Here is a 20,125-nt window from a genome sequence, read left to right on the forward strand (position 1 = left end):
TTTAATACTCTGATTAGCAAGTTCTGTGAAACTGGGGAGGTGGACCAGGCAGAGACATGGGTTAGGAGAATGGTAGAGAAGGGTGTTTCCCCGACTGTGGAAACCTATAACTTATTGATTAATGGTTATGGCCAGAGGGGCCATTTTGTCAGGTGTTTTGAGTTTCTTGATGAAATGGACAAGGCAGGGATAAAGCCTAATGTCATCAGCCATGGTTCTCTAATAAATTGTCTTTGCAAAGATCGTAAACTTATTGATGCTGAGATTGTGCTTGCAGATATGATAGGTCGTGGGGTTTCTCCGAATGCAGAAAGATATAATATGCTCATTGAAGCTAGTTGCTCATTGAGTAAATTGAAAGATGCTTTCAGATTTTTTGATGAAATGATACAAAGTGGAATAGACGCAACTCTTGTGACTCACAATACTTTGATAAATGGACTCGGAAGAAATGGAAGAGTAAAGGAAGCTGAGGATTTGTTTCTCCAAATGGCAGGCAAGGGATGTAACCCGGATGTAATAACATACCATTCTCTGATCTCAGGATATGCCAAGTCAGTAAACACCCAGAAATGCCTTGAATGGTATGATAAGATGAAGATGCTAGGCATAAAACCTACAGTTGGGACTTTTCACCCTTTGATCTGTGCATGCAGGAAGGAAGGCGTAGTGAAAATGGAGAAAATGTTTCAAGAAATGTTACAAATGGATTTAGTCCCAGATCAATTTGTATATAATGAAATGATTTACAGTTATGCTGAAGATGGAAATGTTCCTAAGGCAATGTCTTTGCACCAGCAGATGGTTGATCAGGGAGTTGATTCCGACAAGGTGACTTACAACTGCTTGATTCTAGCATATCTTAGAGATAGAAGGGTTTCTGAAACGAAGCATCTTGTTGATGATATGAAGGCTAAAGGACTGGTTCCAAAAGTTGATACTTATAACATTCTGGTTAAGGGGCATTGTGACTTAAAAGATTTCAATGGTGCATACTTTTGGTATAGGGAAATGGTAGACGGGGGTTTGCTTTTAAATGCCAGTATGTGCTACCAGCTAATTTCCGGGCTAAGAGAGGAGGGAATGCTGCGAGAGGCTCAAATTGTATCCTCAGAATTGAGCAGTAGAGGACTGAATAACTAGAAAAATGCCAAGGTAAAATCCTTGCCCCATTGTTCAGTGCATATGATTGGAAAATAAGGACAGGTGCCTAATAACACAGGGCATGTGGTATATGTTTGTTCTACATTATCAAACATCACTTTTTGTTGATGTTACGTCTAAATGGGGGTTGTTAACCCTTTGGAGGGGAGACGAAAGTCAGATTCCCAGAGAAGACGAAGTTAATACAAGCTCAAAATGGTAGGTAAGGGCTATTCGCAGTCCTAATTGTTTGTTCAGAGTTCTCTGTGGATTTTAGTTATTGATAATTGAACGTTTAGAAAAGCTTGCGTGAAACTTCTTTGAACATATGAAAATGAATCGTGCCTCTTACGAGTTTTTCTTTAACTTATTTCAATAAACATTTTAGTGAAACTTATCGAAATAATTTTTTTCTTAATTTATTTTGATAAGTTTCATAATTAAATTCATATATATTTATATATAAGCTATCATGTGATACGAACTTATTGAATAAATAATTAACACATTTCCTAACAGTCTGTTTAAAGACGCAATACACATAAATTGTTGTCTGGTTGTACGAGTCAGATATATACACCCTCCTATAATTATTTGGGGATATTCCTGTTTAATTATAAAAACACACCCGAAGCTTGATATTGCTTTTCTTTTTAAAAAAGAAATGGCGTTTGTTAATTATATGCCCAAAACTTTATTCGAGTGTTTAGTAACATTTCATTGATGATATGAAGATTAGAGGGCTGGATCCAAAAGCTTATACGCACATATATTCATGCTAAGGCACATTCGAAGTTCACGATTTCAATGGAGCCTATTTTTTTTTAGTGCAGGAATATGTTTGAGGGAGGTTTTCATGAGTATCAACTTCAAAGAAATATCGTAGGTCTCCATCACCTGCATCTCCTAGCTGGATGTCATTGTTGATGGCTGTTTGTAAGGCTGAAATTCAACCTTTATTTGCCAAAAAGAAACAAACGGTATTAAATTTTCAGCGCATACACGAGGGATGGTGTCGCAATCTTGTCCGAATATGACAAAGATCAAAGGAAAATGCCAGAAGTTTCAGCATCAAAGAATAATTCCAGACTTATGTTTCACATATCCTGCCTCTTTTGCGTAGTGAAACGGCGTTCAATTTTGTTGTGGTGATTACTTCAGTAACTTTGTAAGGGTGATAGTCGAATTGCACAACAAATTTAGCATGAGGTTGGTAGACCTGCTGAAAAGCTTTCGAGTGTGCTTATTGCTGGAGGTTAGGGTGTCTTGTAAACATTAATACTAGCAGAGTGATTTGTGGGTAAATTGTATTGAATAATCTTTGATTTAAATAAATTATATGTATATCCAACAATCAAAGTATTCTAAGATTCTTTGAGAACCACAAATAGATCGTTTTTTGGTTATCCTCTTGTGCAAAATGGGACGGCACAAAACTTGGGTTCCGTTTTCACATTCATATTGTTTTTTTCCTCCATCCATTTTACATCGTTTCAAAGGAATACAAATTCCTTTTACTTGATATAATTATAAAACGTTAAGCTGATAATTAACCACGATTCATTATTTAACTTAATTGAAACTACCTAGGAATACACAAGTTAGAAGGTTTTTGAAAAGTGATCTACTTTACCAGAGAATGTTTTTATAGAAAAGGAACATTGTGATCTCGAGGATGAGGTTACTTTTTTTAAAATCAGGAGGAATCGTATCTTAGAAGTTACTTTTTGTTCAATCAACCAAGTGAAAAACATATTGATTAAAACACATCAGACAAGTCAAAGCATAACGATCATTAAAGGCGTCACTGCAGAGTAAATCCTACCTGTCCAACAGAAGAGGATCTAGGAAGTCCAAAATTGATAAACTTTACACAAGGTCCTGAAAATGCCAAACAAATGGCCACAAAAGCTCAACACCAGCACATGAGTTTCATTATTATAGGCACAGGTAACAGTAACAGCACTGAGGTCCAATTAATCCATCCACGTTATTATGAGAGGAAAGAAACCCTAACCGGATTGAAAAGAGTAGTAACTGGAGTGTGGAATAAACGAAAGAGGAAGAATAATTCAAAGAACATCAAGGATGTCCTGAGCGCCGCTGAAAGTGAAGGCACCCCCTTCCTCCAAATTGAAGAGCTTGACAACCCCATCCTCGGCCAAAAGCGCGTAACGCCTAGACCTAACGCCCAAACCAACGGGCTTGTCGCTGAGATCAAGTTCGACCCCAATGGCTTTGGTGAAGGTTCCGTTACCGTCAGATAACAGGAGGACTTCCTCGTTGACCTTGAGGTCCTCCTTCCATGCCTTCATGACGAAGGCGTCGTTGACCGAAATGCATGCGATTGTGTCGATCCCCTTCGCCCTCAGCTCCCCCGATTTCTCCACGAAGCCCGGCACGTGCTTCTGCGAGCACGTGGGGGTGAAAGCGCCGGGGACCGCGAACAGCACCGCCTTCTTCCCCTTCGTCAGTTCCGACACCGTCGTCGTCTGCACCTCGCCGGACGAGTCCAGGTAGGAGAAGGTGGCCTCCGGGAGCTTGTCGCCGACGGAGATGGTGGCGGTGATGGTGGAGGAGGAGAATCTGAGTGGCTTGGGGTGGCGGCGGGTGGGGAGTCGGAGAGAGGAGAGTTTGGAAGGCAGGGTTATGGGTGGGAAGAAAGAGGCAGTGGTGAGGGTGGAAGAGACGAGCCTGGACAATGTAATGGATGCGGCCATGGTGAGGTGAGTTACTGAACTGAATGAATGAATGGTTTGCGTTTGGCTAGGGTTGGGAGTGAAGAGTGAAGAGTGAAGAATGAAGAGTATGGGGAGGCCTCACGTGTTAGCCCAAAACTATGGGTGCTTCTTTTTGTGCCAAGTCGCACCCTAGTACTTGCTAGTAACACATTTTTTTGTATCACTACTTTAAAAAACAATAATCGCATCATAATTAACGAAATATGTGGGGGAAAATGATTAATTATCAAACAATGTGAGTACACCGCCACTTAATTAAAAATTACATTACATTGTAAATTTTAAACAATTACTAAAAAAATCTTAATATATATGACAAAATATTATGTCAGATTTGAATCTCGGACGGATAATTGAGTTTAATATTAAGAAGAAAACTTCATCATTTATAATAATTTTGTTCGGTTCAAACAATAATATTTTTCATAAAAAAATACTTGTATTCTCTACTAAAAAAACATAATATTATAAAATATTATTACATATATTCTAATTAAATTGATAAAATAAAATATTAATTAATATTCTAAGAGTATTTATAATTATATATTTAAAATAAATAAAAGTTTTGTTTTCACGTATTATTAATATAGAGAAGTTTATGCTATTAACTAATTAGAAATTATCTTATTTTTAACTTAAATTAATCAAATCTAGTATCATTTTAAACAATTTATGGTGTTAAATATAAAGTAAGTAGAATATCTTAAATTATAATTTGTATAATATAAATTTAAAAAATGATGTGGACCAAATTTTTTTATAAAAAAAAGGCTTAATTATATATTTTACTCTCAACTTTTTAATTTTTGGTAAATTTTATCTTCAACAAATTAATTTGATTTATTTTATCCCTAACTTTTAAAAAACTTAAAAATTTCACCTTTCTTGAATTTACTCCTAACATAATTACATTTTTTCCCACAATTTTTTATTATTTTGACAAATTTTGCATCTAACTTTTTTTATTTTTTAGTGAATTTTATTCTTAATTTTTTTTGACAAATTTTATCCTAACTTTTGTACTTATTAATAAAGAAATAATAAATGATAAAATTTGTAAAATTCTTAAAAAATTAGACGTAAAATGTGTAAAGTTAATTTGTTGGATGTAAAATTTAATAAGAAAAAATAGAAATACAAATGCAATTAAACCTTAAAAAAAAAAAAAAGATTTTGGTTAGGTGACAAAAGGATTAGGTGGAAAGTAGCGGTAGACAATTTTCATCATTGTTTAAGCCGTGCTAGCGTGGAGGATCCAAGGCCCAAGGGGGGCAATGAATTGGGACATCCGTCTCCTTTTGTTTCTTTTGAATTTTAATCAATGATATTTCATATTTGTATATGCGGCGGTTGTGTTTGGTATTTTAAAACTTATTATTTTGATACCCTTTTCTCGGCCGGTACTTTTGTATTTTGACATGAGGATATCATTAACTTTAGGAATTTTCTTCATGCACCAAGCGTTTTTTTTAATATATCATTTATTTTTTCTTTAATTCCCATATTGTCTTTATGTATAGTTTATACGAATTGATAATTTGTATGAGACTTACAGATTGATCATATGGATTGAATTTATATATGTACAAAAAAATATTATTATATCAAAATTAATTATGTAAACTTATATGGGTATTAAATATATATTGTAAATTTTAGTTTTATATATAACGATATTAATTATTTTTTAATATAATTAGTCTATTAATTCAGTTTATTAGAGTGTCATACTAATAACACAAAGATCATAATTTGGAGATCTATATGGACTATTAATTTTAAATTATTTCGTAAAATATATTTTTAATATAATATTGGCAATACGGATTTGTATGATCAATCTGTAATCCGTACATCTTATATGGATTATCGTATGAACTATATGTAAAGGTATTTTTTATTTTTCTCTTACTGTTGGGTGTATGAGAAAATATGCTGGGTGCAAAGAAGAAAATCTCTAAACGTTAACTATTTGTGGTCCTAGAACCAATGGGCCATGGGCTATAGCCGTAGCCTTGTCAGCTTTACTACATGCCTGCATGGAAAAGATGAAGCTGGGCTAATCTACATGTCTCTATTCATTGTTTTTCATGTGAACTGAGAACTTGAAGAAAAAAACAAGGAAAAATAAAAGAATGTTTTTGTTTCTACAATTTTTTATTAAAGTTGATTTTAATCCTTATATTTAGTGCAGAATTTGCATTAAGAGGGGCCAAGACCAAATCTTTTTTTTTTCACGGGCGCCATAATATACTTTATATAAGAATCTTAAAGGATTTGAAGGTGACATTGGCATGCATAGGTTTTTCACTCCTTGAATTCTGTTTATATTTTAAAATTGACAAATTTAATCCTTTGATTTTTAAAAGTATTTGACTTTAGCTCCTCTTTCAACTTTACAGCCATAAAAAATTGTCACTAAATATTAAGTTTACATATTTTAAAAAGTTATAGGACTAAATTTATTAATTTAAAATACAGAGACCAAAAAATAATTTTAAATATTTTATTTTCATTAACAAATGTTCAACTTTTTGATATTTTAAACTATTAAACGTGTTTTGTTTTTGTTTAATCTTTAAGCAATATTAAAAAATAATAATGTTTATAATAAAAAAAAATATAACATTAATAAAAGATAAATTACTCACATTTAAATAAGAGAAAAACCTAATAAAGGAGAAAAAGAAATTTCATTTAATTAACTCGATCTGAAATTCCCAAAATGACATAGTATTTGCCAACATTGAATCCCATGAAATTATCCTCACTGTATTCTGGTATGATAGGTGCCATTGTATTCACCGGTAATACTTGGAAGGTATCATTAAAAGGCCAATTTATTGGAGAAGTATGGTAGACATTATTAAAAGGCTTCATTTTTTTCTTATTTTAGTTGTATAATAATAAATTTTATTTTGCTCATAAAATAATATTTTTATTATTACTGCAAAAAAAGAAAGGCATTGCGTAAAAAAAAAAAAGCTTAAAAGAAAGAGAAAGGAGATTAAATCGAAAATGAGAGAGCTTGTGACCGGGAGAAAGGGGGATCAGTCACCACATACAATTAAAGAGTAATAATGTTTTAAAAATGAAAATCAAAGGAGCCTATTATCATTATATATTATCATAGATACTATTTATATTTTTTGAAAAATAATGAAAACATGTATTCCAACAACATTATATTTTTTCGTAAAAAAAATTATCAAAAAAGTCAAGGAAGAAAAAAGGAACTTTTGAAGTAGCATTATAATATCCCTTCATATTTTTTCAATTGCAAGATGGCACTAAAGCTTAACTGTTCATATTTTTAAAAATTTCATCTTACTTCAACACAAAATTCAAACTTAATTAATACCTCTTTTAAGAGTCTAAATTTAACTATTTAAGTTGTCTTGTGTGAGGTAAGAGATAAGAGTTTTTTTAATATTAAATTTAATTATTTAATTAAATTATATGTTTCGGAAAAATGGTTAAATGCTATCGAACAAAAACAATTAAAAATCAATTTTACATATAAGATATAAGAGAACTATTGACAACATTAAACTATAAAACAAATACAATATAAAAAATATTATTCTATTAATATAAGCCATAATTTATTAAAATAATAATATAAATTTTCATGGCACACCTTGAAAACCATGAAAATGGTATAAAAATATTAAACTCAACTTTGTTTCATTAAGTCTAAACTTAAATAGATAGAAATATCATAATCCACATTTTGTGTTAGACATTTCTAAAAATTTATTTGTAAATCACAATAAATATTTTTTGTACGCATTGTCTTCATCTTCAGTTATCAAAATCTCCAATCTCTTTCTAAATGTAACTCTTGATATAATAATATATAACTGGTCATGAGAAAAAATTGATTGTGAGATAAATATTTCAACATGCTTCACGGATTGACCTTGACTTTTGTCAATAATCATTATAGATGAAACAGATAAAAGGAAACTATTTTTAAAAAAAAAATTGAAAGGAATTCTAAGATTTGAATGAGTTAATGGCAGTGTAGGTATGTGAATTTTCATACCCACTTTACTTCCATCCAGATATGACTTTTCCTTCAAGAACATATTTGTCCATTTTTGTAATGATGAGTTTAGTCTCATTAGACAATCAAAATTAGGTATACCCGAAGTAGTAATTGTATTAAAAATTAAAGGATGTAAACATCACCAATTTAGTAAAAAATTATATATTAATAATATTTTATGATTCACTCTAGTTTAGTTCATAGTATAATTGATGATCTAAAATGACCAATCAACATCGTTTCTTAAAATGTTTATATGGAGAAGATTGAAATATGAATATTCTTGATATTTGTATGGATACTTGATGGTTTGTTCTACATATAAAAGAGTCTTAAATGATATTTTTGTGTGTTTTACATATAATTATATACTTAGTAATTGAGTTTTATTTTATGGATTTTTTTTAAGTATTCACAAAAATTAAAAAACATGAAAATTATTTTTAATAATATATAAAGGAATTGGATCATTGTAGGGATTGGGAGTTGGGATACACAACCATTATATTTGAGAGTCATTGCTTGGATTTGGTTCAAAGCCAGATACTTTAGTTCATGTGCTACCCTTAGAAGTTAGAAGTCAATGACTTAGTAGTGGGAGAATATTGTTATATTCATTAGTGCAGCAGCAATTTGATAAATTTAAATTCAATATCTTTAAAAATTACATAAATTTGTAGATATAAATTGACAATAAATTAACTTGAAATGTAAAAGTAGTTCTAAACATATCTTATAATATCTAACAAAATACATATTAATAACTTACCCCAACTTCTTACCATGTTCATTTGCAAAATATATACCGTCATCATCACTTTCGGATTGAGAGTTAGAATCCATTATGGACATCGGATACGAAATTTCAATATCTTGTTGGTCATAAAGTCTCATTTCAAAATTGTTGTGTTCAACATAATCGACATGAATTTCATGTTTTCTATTAAACTTGTAAAATCCATAAAAAATTTCAAAAAACTCAAAAAAAGTGAGCCTTGATATTAGATGTTTTTGTGACTTCAACTTGTATCAATTTTTTTCAACATACTTCAATTTTGTGTTGCTAACTTCAATTTTTTAACAAAAAATACGAGAAAAATCTACCCAAATATAAAATTTCCTACAAAAAAAATTAATGAAAGAAATTGAATAAACCTATTTGAAAGAACAAAAAAAATATAGCATAAAAAAGAAATCAATATACCTCTCCATGAACCAAACCCAATCTAAGTATTTTTTAAAAATCTTCCATAAAATTATTTATAGGCGGTGAAACTTACAAAAATCCAAATGCATAATTTCATGTAATTCCGTATCAAATATTCTTATATGAAAATTATTTTCTCTTATGTAATGAAACATCACAGCATGATCCTCTATCAAGTAATAAAAAGTTGCAAAAATGTTGCCAACTTTATTGATACAAATTGATTGTCTTGAACATCAAATTAAATTTCATGTTCATTGTATTTTCATAGGGATCATTTAAATTAACAACTCCAGCTTCTAAGTCGACTTCATAACAATTCAAGAAATTGGTAGAAAACATTGCACGAAATTTGAGAACAAATTAATTAAAATATGTAGAAGAATATAAATCATGATGAAAAAAATCACATTTAAATATAAAATCAACATACATTTTAAATAAAAAAATGTGTAGAAGAATATAAATTAAAAAAACAAAAAATTACATATAAATAAAAAATCAACAGAAATTCAGAATGAAAAAAAAAAACAATAAGAAATTTAATAGTAACATATTTAACCCAGTTTGGGTTAAATTTAACAGTAAAACTCTTAAACCAATCATGAATTTCACAAGTTGGATGATATCCATCTTACTATTTTTTTAAAGGGGAAAAAATCAATATTGTAGTTTGTGTCACTACTTTAACGGTAAAATCCTGTTTTTTTTTCTTCAAACGCACTCCAATGTTCAACCACACAAACCTCTTAAACTTTAATATTTTCTCTTAATGCTACCTCTTCATCCTTAATGTAGGGATGCTCATGCAATGCTAGCTCCTCAAGTTTTTGTTTTTTTTTTATCCTCCCTTAATGACAAATTTGAAACAAAGGTAAAACCTTTAATGATAATTGACGTGAGGATATGAACGATTGTATTCTTTTAATAATAATATACTAATTTATTAACCTTTAATATATTATCAATTTATAATTATAAATATAACTTTAATGACAATAAAAATAAAGATGTAAAGAAATGAGAATTGGTATTCACATAATATGCAAACGAAAGAAGATTTATATATAATATAGATATAAATTATAGTTAAACCAACAATGTATTCATTCTTATAGTCTTATTTTTTTTATACAATAATTATATTAAAATTTGAACTCATCATCTCATATATATTAGGAATACTCTAATTTTTCACCACTAAATCGATATTAATAGTGTTTTTTTACAGTATAGTTTTATCCGATGGGGCGATAAGAAAATGTTGAATTCTGTACTATAATCCTTTCTGGAAAATTAACAATGCAAACCTATTTTCTATACTAAAAAAATGTCATATAAATTAAAAACATCATTATCAGTTGACAACTACTCAACTAGTAACGATGAAAACAAATGGCATGCGTAATGACGGAGAAACGCACGCTGCAACAATGTACGTCAGAAGGGATCACACTGGGTATAACTACCTACTCTCATTGATTAAATTATAATTATAATTAGTATATAAATTACTATATATAGGCGTCGTTCAACTTGACGGTTTGTTCTAGCAGTGATTCTTTTATTGTATTTTTCATCACAAGTACCATCGACTTATTGTTTTTTTTAAGCTGACTTATTGCTGATATCTAATATTGCAGTCGATTTTTTTTTTTTCGTTCACATTGGTTCATAGTAGTCGTAAAAATAATTCAATTTATATATAATTTGGGACATTATAAAATGTTTAATATATGAACTAGTACCAAGTGCAATTTTAAATAAGGAGTTGTTACTAACACCGAGAATCGGGCTAATATACTTTCTTTTGGTAGTGAGACGTGACACATATTGCAACAAGTCTTGAATGAGCGTCTCGGGTGGGCATTTTTCACTTCAACACCATCACAGGCTCAGCCACATATAATAAAGTTATGTCTATTTTTTCAGTTGAGAGACTCTCAACGCCCGTTTATAAAATAAAACTAAAACAAATATTGTTTACTTTTTAATTAGGTTTAACTGTAAAGTGAATTTTACTTCAATTTTGTTTTGAATCTCAGTTTGAAATAGAAATAAATAAAAGGAGGAACACTTTTGATATTCAGTTTACAAGTTCATTAAAATTTAAGTTTGAAACTCTAGTTCATCTTACAGAATATATATAATTTGTCAAAAGGAAACTTCCAACTTAATTAGTTAAACATGTATGTGAGTTGTGTGAGTTGTGAGTTATTGTAAATTCTTAATACTGTTTTTGTTTTTTATTTTTATGGAATATATATATATATATATATATATATATATATATATATATATATATTCCTCAATAAATCCTTTTCGTTTTCTGATTTTCTTAGTAATTTTAATTAATTATTTTTTAATCTGATTGATAGTAATTAATGGCAATAATCATGAAAACCAAATAAACACAAATTTATTTGTACAGATTAATATTAAACTAGAATAGTTTTTTTTGGTACAACTATCTTTTTTTGGTATGGATTAAACTAGAGTGAGTAATTTCATGTAATCTTTTTATTATATGATAAAACCATACATATAAAAAAATTACACATATGATTCTATTAATAAATGTTAAATAAATAAAAATGATTAAGTTTGTGAAATTCTACTCACATCCCTTCACACTTACATGGACGTGACTAAAGTCTATGCTACTTTATATATTAATATATTATTTTATTATGATTTTTAAGTATAATATAATTAATACTAAAAATATTTATTATTTGAATTTTAATTATTTAAAAAATATTATATACAATATACAATTTAAAATACTAATTTATACATATAAATATCCCCCCCTTAACCCTCAGAACTCAAACACATATATTGTCTGCAAAGGCCCACTTCTCTTGCTCACCAAGCAAACTGAAGACGAAGACAAAATGTAAAACATCTCATGACCAAACCAGCAAAATCGCCACTTCGAATAACTATATTTCTCAGCACTCCTTTAGTTAGTTTCAAGAAAATATTATTAAGCCATCAACATACGGAACACATTTTAAATACCAAGGTTTTTTAATTTAATGCATATTAGCATTTTGTTTTATTTTTATCTGGTCAGAAAATTAGTATCCCTACAATGTAAAATATTAAAATTTTGTTGACATAAAACTGAGCTGATATTTTTAAAAAAAGTTTATTTAATGTAAAATTTGATATTAATGTATCAAAGCTTGATCGAATAGTCCCTTCTGTGCGAGATGTTGTTAGTTGTGATACTCGCTCTGCTTGCGAGTTTGAATAGAACAGTGTAAATGTGGTCCATGCATGCATCCATCCATCAAATCAGTCACCTAACATATTCACTTTGTATGTACTTGCCAATGCTAACTTTCTCTTGCGCATCAAGCAAATTGAAGAGCAAACAAAAAAGTAAACTATCCCATGACCAGAACAGCGAAATCAACAGTTTAGATATAAACATATTTTTCAACACTCAGTGGATTAATTTCATCATAATCAGGCGTGAAAGCATCCGAATGGAAAAAATACTTGTCACATGAGAGCATTTTTGATGCTCATTAAAGTCGTTTAATTGGTACATAAAAGTGTGAGTCATTGATATATTAATTTTTAAAGAATAAAAAATTCATATTTAATTCTTAAATGTAAAATAATACCACAAATTGACTTGAATGGCTTCTGTACGAGATGTTTGTACTCCTGCATAGTGCGGACTTGTTTGAATAAAACTTTGCAGTCTGCACAATTAAAACGTGGTGCATGCATCCACGACCACGAAATTATTTACCCTACAATGTGTACGAGCTGTAGTTGTATGTACTTGTTGGCTGCTGCGAATGCTAACTTTCTCTTGGGCATCAAGCAAATTGAAGAGCAAACCAAAAAAATTAAATATCTCATTACCAGAACGGCAAAATCACCAGTTTAGATATATAATGACTATATTTTTCAGCACTCATTATTGGATTAATTTCAAGAAAATAATGAATCTATCTGGATACCAAACATCAATTTTTCATCACAATCATAGCGTAAAAGCACCCGAATGGAAAAATAGTTATCACATTAAACGAAATACTTTGAAAAGGAAATTAACTTTTTTAAAAATATATATTTTTTCTTGTAGAAAGAAGAAAACAAGAGGAAAAAAAACTAAACAAAAAACCAAAATATACTATTTATGAACATATGTCAAGAGGAGTAATTTTTTTTCCTTTTTCTCTCTCTAGTAATTAGGCATTCCATAATTGAACATTTTTAACCTACAAATAATTAAGCCATCAATCAAACAAGCTAAATATATATTTAATTTTTTTTTGTATTCAAAATAATTTATCCTTATTTTTAGTCAGAAACGAAAGAGTTTTTGAAATCATTAAGAATATAATCAAAATTAAATGGATATTAAGCACTATTTTCTCACTAATTACCTTTTCCAAATCAATAAACTAAGTAATAAATTAACAGCGTTATTTGAATGAAAATATTAAAAAAAATTACACTATTAATTAATTAATTAAAATAAAAATAAATTGTTGACTTTATTATTTTAAAAATTATACTAAACATGATTTTTTTCCCACAAGTATTTTGTTTTGGAGATATTCATATGTTGAGAATAAATCAAACTAACTCCATGATAGTTTGAGATAAACAATTAATTTATTGAACTTGATTCCCAAACAAAATGAGCTTTGAGTTAAATAAATTTATTATGAGATTAAATTAAAAATTAAACTTGTTAAATAAATGAGTTGACATATAATAAGACTCAACTAGTATATAAGTTAAATTGACATACACGCACATGTAATGAACAAGGAACAACATAATTAATAGTTGATTGAATTTCATAAGCATTATGTTAGGAGTTTGATTCATGATCTTATGTATTAAAAAAACAAAATCAAATAATATATACACATCAGAGGATTAGTTTTAAGTTGAACAAGTTAAATCAAATTATTTGTGAACTAAAATTAACTTCGAGCTAAAAAAGAAAAAGAAAATTCATATCAAAATTATTTGTGAACTAAAATTAACTTCGAGCTAAAAAAGAAAATGAAAGTTCATATCAAATTTGAGTTGAACCTTGAGTGAAGTTAGATTCACTTCTAATCATTATTAATTAGTAATGATATCGATAATAATGGTGGCACGACATTAAAGGTGACGATGACAATGATAATAACAATATCAATGATGATGATAGTGAAAGTGCTAATAATATTAGTGGTGATTATGATAATATTGATGATAATAATATCAACAATAATAATGTCAAGATGATTATGGTATTAATATCAATGTCAATTCTGACAACAACTCCTTATCAAATGTAAGGAGAATGTGTTTCTTTCAAATTAAATATTTAAACTTTTTTAATTTTAAAAATAAACATAAAAGTGTTTTAAAATCAAGTTAAAAAAGTTGAGTTTCATGTCAAATTTATTTTATTTTAAAAGTGTTTGATTTTTTTGGTTTAATTATCCATTTAATTTCTATAGTTTTTAAACTTATTTTTTTAAATCCTCAAAGTTAATAAGTGGACTTCTAGTTCATCAAATTTAATAAGTGAATTTTTTAGTTTCTAAAATTTATATTGTAATTTTCAAAAAGTTCCTGCAGTTAATTTTTTTTAATTTTGTTAGTTAAAAAATTTTAATGATAAAAACCTCTTAAAAATTAAAATGTAAATTTTTTTAAAAAAATCTGCATATTAACTATAAAGACTAAGAGAAATAAATTAAAAAAAGACTAAACAAATAATTAAGTTTTTTTTTTAATAGAGTATCATGTGACTTTGAAAGCGAGAAATCACATGATGTTTAAGTTTCCTAAACCTAAAAGTGAGCGACGCTTAGTCGGGCCTATAAATAATCCCAGACACTTGTCCTGCCTCCCAAGACTCACCACATCTTCTTCCCAACCACTACTACTCACTCACTGCAGATCTCAATTGCATCGCTGTCCATGGCTACCATCGTTAGCATCAAGGCCCGCCAGATCTTCGACAGTCGTGGCAATCCAACTGTCGAGGTTCGATTCTTCCTCTTCCTCTTTCATTTCCATACTTCTCCACTTTATTATTCACTTTCCTCATCACTTTTCTGTTAGTATTACTCGTTTTTTTATTCACTCATTTTTTGATAGCTTCTATTCCATAGAGTTTTTTCTTTCCTATTTTTTTCAAGGATGAATTTAAATTTGATGAGGTCTAGTGTTGGTTTATTTTTTGAAACTTATCATGGATGATTGCTATAATAGGTGGATTTGACTTGCTCCGATGGTACTTTTGCCAGAGCTGCTGTTCCAAGTGGTGCATCCACTGGTATACTCACTCACTCATTTCTCTCTATTCCGATTTTGCCACCGCGTTTTGTAGATTCCGAAATTGCTTTCGTGCGTATAAATTGTCATTTAAGAAAGTACAAACGTTATTTTTAGTAGTGTTTTTTTTTTATAAGCCAATCTCTTGTTCGTTTGGCACAACGCACGTAGGATTAGTTTGGACTTTGGATGGATATGTTTTCTCAAATAATATTTTGGATAAGTTTCTAAGATAGCTTCTATGTTTAAAATTTTCCAAGAAATTTAGATAGTTTCTCACATATAGTTCCCACTGCCCATGTATTGACGGTAGCCTGCTTGCTCGATTTTAATTGTATTGATGTTTTTTTAATTTAAAGGGATTTATGAGGCCCTTGAATTGAGAGATGGAGGATCTGACTACCTTGGAAAGGGTGTATCAAAGGTAAGTCTCGTGTTATTATACTAAATAGTGTGGAAGGTCGTCACGTTAGATTGTTCTAATCGTTTATTTTTACCTGGTATTTTCTTTTGCATGCAGGCTGTTGACAATGTGAACACCGTCATTGGCCCTGCTTTGATTGGCAAGGTTGGTTCAGTTTTCGCTTATGTTAGAACTTGCTCATTATGTGGTTAACATTATAGTTCGGTTTATATAAACCTGTAATATGTAATGTAACTTTAGGTCTTTTACTTAAAGATTATTTGGCATGATCTAATTTTTGTGTTACGCATGTGATGATGATCAGGACCCAACTGAGCAGACTGCTATTGACAACTTAATGGTTCAACAGCTTGATGGAACTGTTAACGAATGGGGTTGGTGCAAGCAAAAGGTGCATAGCTGATTATATTTTGAAAATTGCATTTTTAATGTGATCCATATAATTCTAATGCTACTTTTGTTGTTTTAGCTAGGAGCAAATGCCATATTGGCAGTGTCTCTTGCAGTCTGCAAAGCTGGTGCTAGCGTCCTGAAAATTCCTCTTTACAAGGTATTTACCCACGAGCTGCGGTACTTAATCATCTGAAATGAAACTTGTTCATTGAATCCATTATGTGTAATTGAAGCTGTCCTGAAAATTTATATAAATATGCGATGATGAAAAAAATGAAATATTTGTTGCTTGATGGCTTGCTTATAGTCATCTAAATTTTATGAAATTTGGTATTCAAGATCAACATAATAACTAGGTGTTATCTTACAGTCATATTGAGGTTTTCTGTTGTTTTCATATATATGACTTCACTATGGCCATTTCACTCCTTTGGTGCAGCATATTGCTAATATCGCGGGTAACAAAAAGTTGGTTTTGCCTGTTCCTGCTTTCAATGTCATTAATGGTGGATCACATGCTGGAAACAAACTTGCTATGCAGGCATGCTTTCTAAGACCTTTCTTCTGTCTCTCTGTGTGTGTAAGAGAGAGAGAGAGATAAAGCAAGACGAGTTTCATATATTTGTGAAATGTTATGTATATGCAGGAGTTTATGGTTCTTCCTGTGGGAGCTTCCTCGTTCAAGGAAGCCATGAAGATGGGTGTAGAAGTGTATCACAATTTGAAGGTCAGTTTGCTTGTTACATTCATTTACTTCTTCCCAAATGTATTTTTAAATCTTGCCAAACTAGGATAACGCCAATGGATAGTACGCCGTTTCATTATTGGTTTCTAAGCTTTGGTTTTCCCCCATTATTGAGTGCTTTTACTAGAAAGTTAGCTTATAAAGTTATCACAGCCTGTTAGGCCTGGTGTTTATCTGTGAATGCTTCCATTCCTTGATGGTTTGTCAACTTGATTGTAGAGCTGTATGACTGTGATACAGTTAATGATGGGTTTTGCCATTTTGATTTCAGTCTGTGATTAAGAAGAAATATGGTCAAGATGCAATAAATGTTGGTGACGAAGGTGGCTTTGCCCCTAACATCCAGGTCAATATTTTAACTCATTTCTTTTTATGCATGGAACTCTGGTACCTGCTCATCTTTTTGGCCAGTAACTGATAAGCTCTTTTGAGTGTTCAGGAAAACAAGGAAGGCTTGGAATTGCTGAAAACTGCCATCGCCAAAGCTGGTTACACAGGCAAAGTTAGTATTTTCCCCTCATCAAAAATTTGTTTATGGTGCTTTGGCATTTCAGGTGTCTTCATTTACAGGACTTTGACAATTGCTATTATGTTCTTAGGTTGTCATTGGAATGGATGTTGCAGCTTCTGAATTCTACAAGGAAGACAAAACATACGATTTGAACTTCAAGGAAGATGTAAGCTCTTTTAGCTTATTTCTGCTACTGTTAGTCTAATTGGAAAGTGATAAGAAACAGATATCTATTTACAGGCAAATGAGAAAAATCCCCAATTGGAGGAACATGTATAGCAAAGAGGATCTCACACTCATTAGAAACAACATTAAATGAAAACAGTATAGTCAGTAAACACTAAAAAAATAGCAAAGGAAAAAGTAGAAATAGAGCAGACTGCAAGGGTCTTCCAATAATCCAATCTCTACTCTTCCTTCTCTTCATATTTATTCTCACTTACCCCAACTGAATTTATCTTCTCACTCATTTGCAGCTGATCATTATTTTGAATATTCATTATACATAACGGATTACTGTAGAAGAGATCTTGTATTAAGTAATACTGATACAATTGTTACATAATTAGATTTAGATTAGATTGTTTATGTCTTGGCCTTTTCTGTTTGACCTGCAGAACAATGATGGCTCCCAGAGGATCTCTGGAGATGCTTTGAAAGATCTGTACAAGTCATTTGTGTCAGAGTACCCAATTGTTTCAATTGAGGATCCATTTGACCAGGATGACTGGGAGCACTATGCTAAGCTAACTGCTGAGGTTGGAGCCAATGTACAAATTGTTGGTGATGATCTCTTGGTTACCAACCCCAAGGTTTGCATATTGATCAAACAAAATTTCCCCCTCCATCAAAAAATGTTTTTATTCTGTTGGAGAGCCCAGAGGGATTGTCGTTTGACTTTTTGCATTGTGTCCACAGAGGGTTCAGAAGGCAATTGATACTAAAGCATGCAATGCTCTTCTCCTCAAGGTACTCTTATTCCACTCATGTAAATCTTTTAGGGAAAAGTTGTTGGAGCTATGTTGATGTGCATATACACCATAACTTGACACAAACCTTAATTGAACAGGTCAACCAAATTGGTTCTGTGACTGAGAGTATTGAAGCTGTCAGGATGTCCAAAAAAGCTGGATGGGGTGTCATGGCCAGTCACAGAAGGTTTGGAACTGTCTTTAAACGCAGATGACAGCAGTGAAAAATACAAATCCTACAGCTGTAAGATCTTTAACAAGGCAACCACATTCTATGTACTAACATTCTTATATTTTGGTTGCAGTGGAGAGACTGAGGATACCTTCATTGCTGACCTTTCTGTTGGTTTGGCTACGGTATTGCCTTGTTGCATTCAACTTTTGGGTTATTACCACTCCGATGACCAAGTTCAACATATTAATGCTTCCTTTTTCTTGAACAGGGTCAAATTAAGACTGGAGCTCCATGCAGGTCTGAGCGTCTTGCTAAATATAACCAGGTTGGTGTTGTTCATTCATTACACTAGTTTTAGTTTTCATTAAGCCTTTTTCTAAATGTTTTGAGCGCTCTTGGCAGCTCTTGAGAATTGAGGAGGAGCTTGGTGCTGAAGCAGTGTACGCCGGAGCTAACTTCCGTACCCCCGTTGAACCCTACTAAAGTTTTCAAGTGGAAAAAACCTGGAGATCCACACGAGTTTGAGCATTGAGATTTGGATGCGCGGTTTTTGGTGTGATATATAAGTTGATAGTTGGAACATTAGTCTTGGTATGATAAAGACCTTGCCAATAATTTGAGTTCTGATTCACAGAGCTAGGACAGTTATGTCTTAAGACTTTGAAAGGTGTTTAATGATATTTAGCTTTAATACTTGAAGCCTACTTACAGTTTATTTCCAATTTTATGGGCTATCCCCAAATATTTCTTACTCGTTGCTAAGTTATTTTTATTCCTTGATCCGTGATATCCCCAATGCTACGATTTTCAGACAGATGCGACCAATTTTATTTTGTCTCGAGAGTTGGTTTTGATAGGCACAAATTATATTTTATCTTCATCCATGTCAAGCCGAAGGTTGTTGACACACTTGCATTGTCATTCTTATTGGTCTGAAATAAAACCTTGGATGTTATAGTAAAGTAAATTGGCAGTGCATCACTTTTCCATGGTTTCCCAGATTCTGTTTCCAAATCTTTGTGGTCCATTGGAGATGTGCTCTGGGGGGTTACTTAAAAAGTGATACCAGGAGGATGATGTGGTCTTGAGCACCGGATAGTTGACAACTTTAAGACAGTGGAAAGGTTTCACTGAAAATTCCATTGGCGTTGACCATTTCCAGGCCTAATAAAATCGTTCGCTCGAGCCCAGTAAAAACCCTTTGTACTTATGCCTATTCGTGCCATTAACCATTAATGGGAACATTGAAGGAACATGCATGGGAGCTACAAGGGGCAAGTGAATATCCCGTCAACCTCTCACTTCTCATTGCCATACAGATAAGAAATCCCCTCTTTCTGCTACACTATCTTCTCCTTAATATGCTGGATTATACTCACGGTAGTTATAGTGTTTGTAGATGAGATGAAACCGTCCATCCGACATGTAGCAGACAACAGCAGCCTATCA

At 31.2% G+C, this 20,125-nt stretch overlaps 3 protein-coding genes across 5 annotated transcripts; 2 read left to right on the forward strand and 1 right to left on the reverse strand.

Moving 5' to 3' along the window:
• The first annotated feature begins 41 nt into the window (after positions 1-41).
• LOC114400615 (pentatricopeptide repeat-containing protein At5g12100, mitochondrial-like) lies at positions 42-2,549 on the forward strand. 3 transcript variants are annotated; one of them, XM_028363147.1, is made up of 2 exons: positions 42-1,366; positions 1,977-2,549. In XM_028363147.1, the coding sequence occupies exon 1, from the start codon at positions 70-72 to the stop codon at positions 1,141-1,143; it is 1,074 nt and encodes a 357-aa protein (XP_028218948.1). In that variant the 5' UTR covers positions 42-69; the 3' UTR covers positions 1,144-1,366; positions 1,977-2,549. The 3 variants fall into 3 exon arrangements, with proteins under 3 accessions (XP_028218948.1, XP_028218947.1, XP_028218946.1); XM_028363146.1 differs by having other exon boundaries at positions 42-1,362; positions 1,972-2,549; XM_028363145.1 differs by having other exon boundaries at positions 42-1,362.
• A 365-nt stretch (positions 2,550-2,914) lies between these two features.
• On the reverse strand, positions 2,915-4,002 carry LOC114400617 (peroxiredoxin-2E, chloroplastic). Its single transcript, XM_028363148.1, has one exon. The coding sequence runs from the start codon at positions 3,861-3,863 to the stop codon at positions 3,216-3,218; it is 648 nt and encodes a 215-aa protein (XP_028218949.1). The 5' UTR covers positions 3,864-4,002; the 3' UTR covers positions 2,915-3,215.
• Positions 4,003-15,006: 11,004 nt separating this feature from the next.
• LOC114400278 (enolase) lies at positions 15,007-19,427 on the forward strand. Its single transcript, XM_028362646.1, has 17 exons — positions 15,007-15,166; positions 15,395-15,458; positions 15,817-15,881; positions 15,978-16,025; positions 16,186-16,272; positions 16,351-16,431; positions 16,714-16,815; positions 16,921-17,001; positions 17,291-17,365; positions 17,459-17,521; positions 17,619-17,696; positions 18,148-18,342; positions 18,449-18,499; positions 18,600-18,688; positions 18,807-18,858; positions 18,945-19,001; positions 19,079-19,427. The coding sequence occupies exons 1-17, from the start codon at positions 15,101-15,103 to the stop codon at positions 19,157-19,159; spliced, it is 1,335 nt and encodes a 444-aa protein (XP_028218447.1). The 5' UTR covers positions 15,007-15,100; the 3' UTR covers positions 19,160-19,427.
• Positions 19,428-20,125: the final 698 nt, after the last annotated feature.

This window comes from Glycine soja, chromosome 19 (assembly GCF_004193775.1).
Source record: "Glycine soja cultivar W05 chromosome 19, ASM419377v2, whole genome shotgun sequence".
Lineage (NCBI taxonomy): Eukaryota > Viridiplantae > Streptophyta > Magnoliopsida > Fabales > Fabaceae > Glycine > Glycine soja.

Excerpts from the sequence above, each read along its gene's own strand:
- LOC114400617 (XM_028363148.1), bottom strand. The coding sequence starts at position 3,863 with ATGGCCGCATCCATTACATTGTCCAGGCTCGTCTCTTCCACCCTCACC.
- LOC114400615 (XM_028363147.1), top strand. The coding sequence starts at position 70 with ATGGTAGAGAAGGGTGTTTCCCCGACTGTGGAAACCTATAACTTATTG.
- LOC114400278 (XM_028362646.1), top strand. The coding sequence starts at position 15,101 with ATGGCTACCATCGTTAGCATCAAGGCCCGCCAGATCTTCGACAGTCGT. Across the intron at positions 15,459-15,816 it reads TCCAAGTGGTGCATCCACTG|GGATTTATGAGGCCCTTGAA; the intron begins GTATACTCACTC and ends TTTAATTTAAAG. Across the intron at positions 17,366-17,458 it reads GCTTTGCCCCTAACATCCAG|GAAAACAAGGAAGGCTTGGA; the intron begins GTCAATATTTTA and ends TTGAGTGTTCAG.